Source organism: Pelmatolapia mariae, linkage group LG14 (genome assembly GCF_036321145.2).
Source record: "Pelmatolapia mariae isolate MD_Pm_ZW linkage group LG14, Pm_UMD_F_2, whole genome shotgun sequence".
In the NCBI taxonomy this organism is placed as follows: domain Eukaryota; kingdom Metazoa; phylum Chordata; class Actinopteri; order Cichliformes; family Cichlidae; genus Pelmatolapia; species Pelmatolapia mariae.
In genome coordinates this window covers 9,014,061-9,025,328 of record NC_086239.1, presented here as the reverse complement: position 1 = coordinate 9,025,328, position 11,268 = coordinate 9,014,061, and the positions used below count along the sequence as shown (strand labels likewise).

Sequence of the window (11,268 nt, the reverse complement as noted above, 5' to 3'; positions counted from 1 at the left end):
AATGGATGGCAAAAATGTAAATGCAGGAGAAAATCGTGTGTGGTGGAAGAGTGAAAAACTGTTTGTGTGGTATGATGGGGAGGTGGAGGGGTGGGGGGGATAAACACGGTGATGGAGAGTGAGTGAGAGGGAGCCAGAGGGGGGAGGAGCAGAGAGATGATTCCTCGCTCTAATCCTCTAGACACACGCTCGGTCTGGCTGCCTACTGGCTCAGAGAGACAGAGGGAGAGAGACGGAGGCAGGTGGAGGGCGCAAACAGAGAGAAACCAAGTGGGAAGGAAAAAAACAAGATGAAGGGAAGAAAGGAAAGGAGCGCTGCCTCTCGTAAAGCACGCTGACAGAAACAAACAGAAAGAGAGAAAGGCAGGGAGGAACTGGATAACCCAGCGACTCCGGCACTGTTTCTAGCAGAGGCAAGGAGGAGGAAGAGTGCGATGCTACAGTGCTGCTCTGCCTGAACCAAAGCAGGAGGGAAGGAAGGAGCAACAGAGAGGAGGAGGAGAAGGAATCCCTCGAAAAATAGCCTGAAGAGTGGACAGAGAAAGAGGATGGAGGAGAGGAGAACACGCAGAAACCCCTGGGTGCTCAGGCTCACATGAGTGTATGGACCTGTGCCCGGCCGGAGTTACTACAAGATGCTGTCAAAGAAAGAGTGTATGAGGGCGGAGTGTTAGTGTGCGAGTGATGGATGTCTGTTTGCACAAACTACGGCCGCTCTGCAAAAGTCAGCAGAAGTAGACGAGAGGCTCGTGTCTCTGTCAGAGCAGGTGTGTGCGAGTGTCGGTGTGAGAACATATGACACACCAGCTGTTTTAGGAGGTAAACAGAGCCGGGGTAGCCCAGAGGAGAGGAGAAGGAAGGCACGTTCACGTGAAGAAGTGCATGGAAGGCGAATCGCACACGCGGAGTCAACCGGTTCAGAGTCACAGTTAGTGGTGTGAGGAAAGCGTGGCGGACAGCACATTTAATAGAAGACAGGGAGTTTACAATGAGGTGTCACTGAGCTTCTCCGGGGTTCCTGACTTCTCTATACCAAACCAGCCACCTGAAGCCACTCCCTACCTCAACTCAACCCAACAAGTGGACTTGAACACTGAGAGACAAGGACTTGAACCCCAGCTGTCTGGGAAGCCCACCTGAAGTGGGGTCAGTCCTGACTTTCTGTGCCCAGTGGATGCCTCCTGACTCCAACCATGGGAGAATGGACCATCCTAGAGCGCCTCCTGGAGGCCGCTGTGCAGCAGCACTCTACTATGATTGGAAGGTGAGCTGTTGAAGACGTGAATGCTATCTTTTAATTGAAATTATGTGCATGTGTCCTTATCTATATGTGTTTCTACAGTATAGTAAGTGTGTGCATGCTGACTGTGAGTCCCTCTGTGCTCACATTCAGGTCCAGTGTGACGGGCTGCAGGTTGGGGGGGGTAGGTGGGTTAGTTTCTTTAATCTGTCTGGGTGATACGATGGGAGTGTTCGGCAGCTATTAGTCCACACAGAGGACTAAAACATCTACAATTCTGTCATTCCCAGTTTTTGCCATGTGCTTCTCCACGCTGATGCCCCCCTCCTTAACTTAACATCAAGTTGGTTTCAGAAGCCAGCACGCTACACAAGCGTGACTCAGTTGACAATTTACCACAGTTTTCTTCACCTCTTGTCTTTTTCTGTCAAGTATGAGGTCATCTTCTTTATCTTTACTCCCCCCCTCCAAAAGAAAAAAATCCACGAGCCACAGCCGATCACAGCAGTTATGATTTATGCATTCTCTAACATGCCGAGATGTGTTGCATCTTAGTTTGAGTAACTCGTTCTCAGGGCCGCAGGACGAGCAATTATTCATGAGCATTTTAGCTACCGGGGCACATCGGCTCTGTAAACATTATTAGAAACGTCTTAACATCAAGTAAAGGACATATTCCTGAGTATGAAGGCTTTCTCAGGATATGTGTGAAACCGCAAGTTCAACTTAAGTTCATGAGAAACCATCTGAATTTGCAGTTTAAACCAATTCCCTCCAGCTACTGACTCACCCTTGCTAGTGGTACTCTTGAATTATTGAGCGAATGAATGTTGGGCAGTTTATAAAGTAAACGATGCGTGGAGTTTGTTTTTTTTCTGGATGAGTCTTCTTCTGCTTACGAAACTCTGAGTGTGAAGTTTGTCGTGTTGACTTGAAGCTTGATTTTCAGAGTCAGACTGGTCAGAGTCGTTTCCTTTGGTGTTATGATACATGGCTTGTCAGCATTTGCTTTCCCTCATTCACGAGACCCTGAGAGCACACTGTCCCTCATCATCTAGGCTAGTCATAATGGCTGCGGGGTCTCAGCAAAGAGCGGGAAGGAGAAGAGACAGAAAGAGAGGGTAGCGAAGGAGAAACTCTCAAAAAGAACAATGACATCTACGGAGGCGGTGAAGGGAAAGGGTAAAAATTAAACAAATCAAAAAGCAGAGCAAAAGAACTTGGTTACAAAGTAGAACGGGGATGAGGAGAACCGACAAGCGGAGTGCGAGATGTGGGAGACACGAAGCAGATGACGGAGAAAGAGTAAAAAGACCGAGTGAAGGCGAAGGCAGCGGGGAGCGCTTATTCACAGACAAGCGAGCAGACACATGGCTTCAGTCTGCAGGGCGTTGGTAGGAAGCCAAGAGGAGTCTCGTCACGAGATGGTGCTGCATGTCATGACCTAAGCAGAGCAAGCAGGACACCCAGAGGCTCAGATCATCTTTGCACAGATTATATCTATTGTACAGACAGCTGAAATGTTCAGAACACAGGAGGAGCCCATTAGAAGTTTAAAAAAATATCCAAACATTCACATGGGCTTACCAGCAGCCCTTTCCTGCTTAAGTTGCATCTGCTCTGGCTCAATGAGTACCCTCACTCTAGATACTCATATGGCAATATTTGTAGCAAGTCTGCAAATTATAGCACCTGAAAAGTTCCCACATATCTACAGACAACAAAAGTTCATACATAATCTTTCTGATAAAACTGAGGTGGTACTTTTTTAAATAAAGAAGTTTTTTATCATGAATACACCACCATCACTATCCAAGCTAAGGGGTCATTCTCCTTGTTGTGGTGTGCCTGGTTTCACTACCAACACGCCACTAATGAAAGTTTTGGCCGAGACTCCTTATGTGTGATTTAGACTTCTGCAGGAAATTTACACTGTGAATTAATAATGTAACTGGAAACCCCTTTTAAACCCTTTAACACAATAACTTCCCATTAGCACAGGGGTGTCCAACTCCAGGCCTCAAGAACCGGTGTCCTGCAGGTTTTAGACATATCCTTGATCCAACACAGCTGATTTAAATGACTAAATTACCTCCTCAACATGTCTTGAAGTTCTCCAGAGGCCTGGTAATGAACTAATCATTTGATTCAGCTGTGTTGACCCAGGGTGCTATCTAAAACCTGCAGGACACAAGCCCTTGAGGCCTGGAGTTGCCCACCCCTGCATTAGCACTAGTTTTTTAATATGTAGAGTTCATGCTGCGGCAGGACCTAATTATGATCTTTTCCTAAACCCAACCCTTTTCGTGCTTGAAGCTAACAAAAGCAAAAGTGAACAGTAAGTGAAAAGAGGGTTCCCACTCAAAATATGAACTCCAGTCTTCTGATAGACATCATTGCTAATGCCTAAAGTGGGGATTATGTTTTCCCTCTCTGCGAGTTTGCTAGCGTCTGCTTGGGTCCCAGTGATGTCAATGTCATCATGAGACAGTTAGCGAGAAGGTTCATGCGAGAGTCTCCATGCCTGCCTGTTTTTTGTGGCCGTGTGGACTCGTCTGTGAAGAATTTACATTACAATGCACCGACTATGCATGCGGCCAGGCAGCGGACTTCAAAGTAGTATAATAGGAACGACTACTCGCCTGTCGGGTCTCCAGCTGTCCGCAACCAAGTATAACTAAGGCTTTAAATGCACCTTCCTGTTCTTTCAATCAGGAGCATTTTTTGTTGGTGTCTAACATTGCAGCAGTTATTACATAATGGCACTGACATCAAAGAACACCTTGTGCATATGTGCAAGACCCCAGCGACTTTGACAGAACGGCAGTATTTGATGCCCTAGGATTGAGCACAGGTTAGAAGTGGGTTAAAGGCTGCTGTTATATCAGCATTTGAATTCCAATTCCAAGACACAAAGCCATGTCCCAACAGACATTTTTGCAAAGACAGATATCGCTATCTGGTGGAGAGAAAGCGAGTTTCAGGAGAGTTTCAGGTGGAGAGTTTCAGGCACTTCCACGCTTATAATTTGGAAGCAATGTCCATTTTTTATACCGTCTATGATGGCATCAACGTGAATATAAAGAGGCAATTTAAAGTTTCAACCCCACACCGAAAACACTGGGTGACATCAGTCTGTGTTTACTGTAGAAGTGTTTTTGGAACTACTTTGTCCTCCACTCTCACATTGTTTGACATACTGACAGACTGTGTAATGACCAGCTGATTGATAAACAGCTTTGCCTTTCTCAGGCAGTCTTGCCAACCGACGGCTTATTTTCGTTGCTTCTGGTGGGAGTGACTCGGATATTTATTCACTCATCATGAGATACACAGTCTGTTTATCGGAAATCTCAAACACATTGCTGTTTATCTCAGTCATGCTGGAGGACATTTTAGCAACTTGTCCAATTAAAAAATGGATGAACATGGGGATTATGTCTATTGTTTACTACGGCGAATGGACCAGCAGTGTAATGAGGTGGGTGCTTTGAAATATGTAGTCAAACTTCAGGCGGGCGTTTGTGAGCAAGTTCGGGCTGGCACTGTGGAAGTCAACCACCGTGTGACTGCTCTTAAGTGTTAGTCTGACTTGCTAGCTGGGGCTGCTACTTGGAGTGCTGAGGGACCGGGGGACCGCTTCTCACTTTATCCTGGGGGAATCATTCTGAGGAGCTGCAGGAGAGTCAAGGCAAAGGTGGCCTGACTGGAAGGCAGGGAGCTGGAGGCTTGGCTGGTTCGAGGATCTGGGTGAGTGATGAGTCAGTGTGTTATCCAGAGATCAAGATCGGGCTCTGATGACAGCCACTTAACATGGACAGTACTACTATGAAGGATCCAGCTGAGTCAGAGCTCTTCACGTGTTCTCCACAATAGAGTAAAGTTGTGAAGAAGGGGAGGATTTCCGGTAGCTGGAGAAGGTTGTTTCAGGTTCGGCAATGGATGTTGCAACCATTAGACGCAACAAGAGACCTGGAACTGTATCTATCATTGGTACTGCAGCTGTGAGTACTATAAAAACTGTAAAGACTAAATTAGTTATTGTGTTCGCCACTAAATTTGCCACAGATGTAGATGCAGAAACGCGTTCTCTGTATCTTAAAGAGAAACTTAATAGAGATGTCACCCACCAGAAAATTGTCAATATATGCAGCAAGCTCAGTTCTTTCAAGGTTACTGCTGAATGTAATGACATTAGTGAAATGTACAATCCTGAACTCTGGCCTAAAGGGGCTCTGGTCAAAAAGTGCATCCAGCAGGGGAGATAATTGTGTCTCCTGGCGTTAACATATTAGCATGATGATGTCTCTTCGTGTGTTGTCTTACAACTGTGGTGGCCTGTGTTTGGAACAGGGGATAAAGCTCGACATCTCGTTGTGGACAGTTTGCTTGCAGAATGGGACATTTTATGTTTGCAAAAGACATGGTTACTTAAAAAAGACTTGGAAAAACTTAACTACCTTTCCAAAATTTGATGTCAGCACAGCTATAGTCAGAGACAGAATAGCAGGGGGTGTGACTGTGCTTTGGGGCAAAAAAAATGATGCTGTGATAAAGTCAGTTAGACTGGATGATCAGCTGGTGTATTGGTATACAATATACACAGAATAACAATAGTTTTGTTATCCTTAACGTTTATACTCCCTATACTCTTTCAGCCATGGATGAAAGACCTAAGCAAGGTCCAGAGTTTGAACAGAAGAAACTTGCGAATTCCAGATATAAGTATGCTATTCGCTTTATATCTAAAACGAGAAAGTTATGACTCTATGGCCAGGACAATGCTGAGTAATAAAGTCACAGATTTTTGGAAAGAAACCATCAAGCAAACCATCTCTACCGTGTGTGGTTGAAGATGTTTCTGGGGCAGATAATATTGCAGCATTATGGAGACCACATTACATTACTGCATTATGGATCACATTACTGCAGAACACCCAAAAAATGCTAGTTTAAGCTCTTTTAGCACTCTGTTTCACTGGTTTTATGATCCATACCAGACTCAATGTTGTGTATTTTGCTTTTCCCAGTTATTAAGGACAAAGCTGGACAAGTGAGCTGTCTGGATGATTATAGGCCGACTATACTAGCCAGTATTTTATCTAAGGTTCTAGAAAGAATCCTGCTTGATAAAGTGTGTATATCTCTTCTCTGAATAATCAGTTTAGTTTCAAGTATGGTATCAACATGTATATATGTGGACTTAAGAAAACAGTGAACTTGTATAGGACCAAAAATTCATCAGTCCTCATGTGTTTTATTGATGTGTGTAAAGCTTTTGATCGAGCAAACTGCAGGAAACTATTGGCAAATTTAAACAATGGGTTCCTGGGTACATTGTGAGGGTTCTCTTTTACTGGCATGCTCATCAGTAGATCCAGAAGGTGCATGTTGCATCCAAAGATGCAATGAGAATCCTCCTTAAAATACCCAGAGGGGGAAGTGCAAGTCAGATGTTTGTAAGTGTAGGTGTTTGTACTTTTAAAGCACTTTTCAGGAAGTTAATGTTCACTTTTATAGAAAGTTTGAATGGTTCTGCTAACAGTATAATTTCAGCGCTCATGAATCCTGCTGTGAATTTTTCCTGTTACTCATCTGGTTTAATGAAGTGTTTGTGTAAACTGATTTCTTATAATTGCGCTATGTGTAATATAAGATTTGTATTCATTGTAGATTATATTTCTAATATTGTTTCATGTTTTAAATATATATATATATATGTATATATATATATATATATATTTTATGTTGTGCTTTTTCTGTGTAATCATGGACTTAAGTCTCTTAATAAAGCTTGTTTCCGTCAGTCCTAAACCCATTTGTTTCTCCCCTGCTATTTTCCTTCATCTTATTGGTCACTGAAGGTGGCGTCCTGTGAAAGAAGCACTGGACAGGTTGCTGTTCCTAAGGCGATGCCAGCGTGTGCCTGAGTCAATTTGTCATACATGAGTCACGCACACTTTAGCAGTAATATAACACTCCTTCGTGTAAGAATACACACGACCCTGACTGTAGAGTCCCTTCTACAGTCAGGGTTTATATGTATGTGTGTGTGTATGTGTGTGTGTGTGTGTCTACAGAAACACTCAGGCTGTATGTAAAACGTGAGCTCTGGCGTACTTTGGGAGCAGATCATGTGCGCTTGCTTTAGTTCTGCCTGCGAGTGTGTGTGTTCTTGTGCATCACCTGCTAGCAGTGATTTATTCTTCCCATTACAAGCTGCGGCCCAGGTGTAAATCGAGTTCTCCGGGATCACATGATGGACTGTGGCACTGCCTTTTGGTACACACAGCCTCTGAACACAAGCTGTGATATAACACTCGCCACTTAACTACTGTCAACACATCACTCATTCTGTCGCTATGGTCCTCCTTTCATATGCGGAAGTCTCATTTGTCAGCTGCCATTGGCCAGCACGGGACTGCTAAACATGCAAGTCTATCCTCCCACCTCCTAATATTGATCTCCAATAATCGAATGGAAAGCGGCGCTTGATAGAAGACAGGTCGCTTAATGAAACAGACTTTCAGGCCTGTCCATTTGCAATACGAATGACCTCATGGGTTTAACTGACTGAAATGTTAAGTGAGCGATTAAAGCTCTAAGTACCTCATTGACTTTTTGCCTGTTAACATAAACCTTGATATTAATTAGCAGGCTAAATATTTATTCTTACAATGGCTTTCTCAATGAGCCACCCCAAAGACAGTAAAATAAAAGTTCAGTGATCAGCATCACCATTTATGAGCAGCAGTGTTGAACAGGTCCATTGACAGCCCTAATAGGCATGACTAGAGACAATACAAGAGAGAACAATCGCCCTCAAAAAATCCAGAATAAAAGCAAAAAATTGAAACAATGAACACTAAAATTAAAGTTCATAAGATAAAAATATCAAGAAGCAAGTGACTCTCTGAAGCTACAAAACATGACTCGATGATACTAATAGTTCAAAGACATGATCCTCTCCATCTTTCAATTTTTTTCAGAATCTGCTGGGAAAAAGAACAACCTTAATCAAGCATTTGCATGTTTTTCTATCACACATTCACTCTCTGGAGCCATCAGGACAAGTTTTTCTGGCTGATTTTCAGTCCTTATGTTGATCCTCTTTAGGTGACACTGCTCGTTCTTGGCTACCTGACAAAGGAGCCGGCGTATTTATGGAGTAAAGATGTAAAGGAGTTGCATTTGCTCTAATTTTCTCATAAATAATTTACTTTGTTGACTTCAGTAAATTCTTAAACTTAGCCAAATCAACAGATAATGCAGCACTCTGAGAGCTGGTATGCAGAAACACTCTCACTACTCAAAGTGAATATTTAAATATCTAATTCTCAAATACAACATGACTTTTCACATTTTTACAGAAAATTATACTCTTGCATATTTGGAGGCTAATGCTGTTATTTGCACATCAGCTATAGAGAAAATAACAATATTAATCAATTTTATATCAACTATATCATTTGTAATATATTGTATTTTTAAATTTAGTTTGGTACTTACTGTCTTTAAGCAACTGTGACCACATAATTCATTGGGATTAATAAAGTATTTTGATTCTGATCTAAGGCCGGATTTAGACTTCTGTGAGGAATCTGTGTAGAGACTATGACCAATGTTACTGCCGACATTTATGCTTGTGCTGCTACATTATTAATGTGTTAATTACCATGTGGTCGCGTCCCGGTGTTTAATATGCAGTGCAAGTTGACAAAAACGAATAAAATGCCGGGACTTTTTTCCCTGCTGGTTCCTGCTTTTTGTTGTTTATTTCAGGGGCAAACATACTTGTCCTTCTAGTTCTTCCACTTCTTTTTATGTTTCCTCACATTCATTTGCATAGTATTTACAATCCACTTTGGGGAATTTGTGAGTCCTTATATTGATGCTATGATTATTGCACCTTATATTGAGATGATGATGGTTATTCTCACTCTGTGAAAAGTAGATGCAAATGCAAAGGAGGAACTGTCAGTACTGAAGAGAACAATCCCAGAAGTTGCGAGGTGCATTGACCTGATGTGTAGTTACATTTCTAGGGAGGTGCACGTCACATTACAGAGTAGGGTTTCAGAGGGGTTTGCAGCTGTGACGTTGCTACAGCATAGATTTCCTGGTGAAGCATAAATCCCCAGTAATCCAATAGTATTTACGTCGGCTTTGAACAGTCACACCTGAAGACAGGATAACAAGTTTTTTGTGAGTCCTGATCTGTTTAACCCTTTCATGGATGAATTATGACAACTTCAATCAGGATTTTTTTCTTAAGTATTTTTATTAATCTTTAGGCATGAAAAAAAGATTTTTGAACTTCATTATTTAAACATGTACTTTTCTAAGAGTTTGTTACATGTCCACTTAGGTGGACAACATACATTCTGACTTATGAATTTGGTGTGGAGTGACACATCAGTGTCCAATGCAGTGGTTTATGTGCAAGTATACCATCAACACTGACACAAATACAAGAAAACAGCCTTTGAATAGCTGTCACTGTAGTGACCACTATGTGTGAAAGGGTTAAATTCCCAAACTGTAGTTTGTTCAGCTCTGGCTGTTTCTGCTTTAAAAAAATGTAAAGCATTTACTGTAAGCCTGACCAAACGCACCCAAAGGTTTTCAGACACTGTTAGATGATCTGACGAGCACTTTGTCTGGAGCATTTTGAAGCCTTCGAACTGCTTAGATGTGCATTTCAAGTAGGCCTTACAGCTTCAGTTCATTAACGTCTCCCTTCAGAAGAGAAGATGATGGAGGATTTTATTTGATCTCAGCGTGTCTGAGCACATGCAGACTTTTCAGCAGGTGCTTATCAATACTGTATGTTTCCAGTCAAGGTTTCCATCTCGTTCTTGACAAAGGCCTGCTCTCTCAGTGGGATTCCTCAGCACGGTTCTTGTAAATCTCAAGAGTGTTCACTCAGGGAGCTCATCCATATATATGTGTGCATGTATGTGTGTATGCCACTTTTTCAGCACACTCCAATGCATGCATTAAGCTAAAACCAATATTTATTAGTGACCTTTGTTAACTGCAACTCGATGCGTCTCTGTTTGGTGGCAAGTTGCAGCTCTGTCGTCACATGACCTTTAGATCATGGTGCATTTATTTAGCAAGTCCCTGTGGAGCACTCGCAAACCCATAGAGGCTACGCTCGATTTTGTTTGTACATAATTAGACTTAGCTCACAAATGATGCTATATTGCAGGAAAAAAAAGGAAAGAGGCTGCGATATCGAGTCGCTTGCGGCAGATTCCCCTGCGAGACTGTTAAAAAGACACTCTAACAGGGAGCCAAGTGAGACCGCCAGCATGTATTCCCTCCATCCCTCTCTGTCTCTGCTTTCACACTTCCTTCCATTCATATGTAATGACCCCTGAGATGCTGCCGGCTGTAATGTCAGCGCCTTCACGGTGCTACCACACAACACTTATTAAAATGACCTCACATGTTATATTGCCAGATTATGAATTACTGATGGGAGTAAGACTCATGCCATTCCTGCTACATTAGATGGCTCCTACACAGCTGCTGATAAAACTTTAATTACATGCAGCATCTGGAAATGAAATGTCAAACATAAGTTTATTATTGAAGGTGCCTCACAAGTATGCATTAGTGTTCCTGCTAGAGATACAAAGATCCTGGAAATGAGCCCTCAGTGCAGGAAAGAGCTGCTCTTTAGCTGCTCACAGCCTTTCATGGCTGGAATACTACAACCAGCCTCCATTGGGATTACTATAGAGGCAGAGTTGTAGCTGGGGGAGAAAAAGAGAGCAACTGCATGTAATTACACAGCTTGTGTTCTCATTTCTTTTTGCTTACACCTCGTATCTACTTCCTCCCCCATCCTCTCGCTGTACCCCAGCTGCTTATTCTTCCTTGCTTCAATCTCACGCTCCACATATGCTAAGGTCAGGGTTGACATGGCATTTACTGTCATGGTCCTGGGTCTTTGACCGAGCACCCACACTGCGTGCTTAACATTTATATTTTCTTAGTGTATTTTCATTAGCGTACTT

At 42.7% G+C, this 11,268-nt stretch overlaps 1 protein-coding gene across 1 annotated transcript in view; it reads left to right on the top strand.

Annotated features, from left to right (window-relative positions):
- The first annotated feature begins 205 nt into the window (after positions 1-205).
- LOC134641753 (gap junction delta-2 protein) overlaps positions 206-11,268 on the top strand; it is a 33,340-nt gene continuing 22,277 nt past the window's right edge. The window contains exon 1 of the mRNA XM_063494287.1: positions 206-1,264. Within this exon, the coding sequence (XP_063350357.1) occupies positions 1,194-1,264 (71 nt within the window). The 5' untranslated portion in view covers positions 206-1,193. The remainder of the gene's footprint in view (positions 1,265-11,268) is intronic.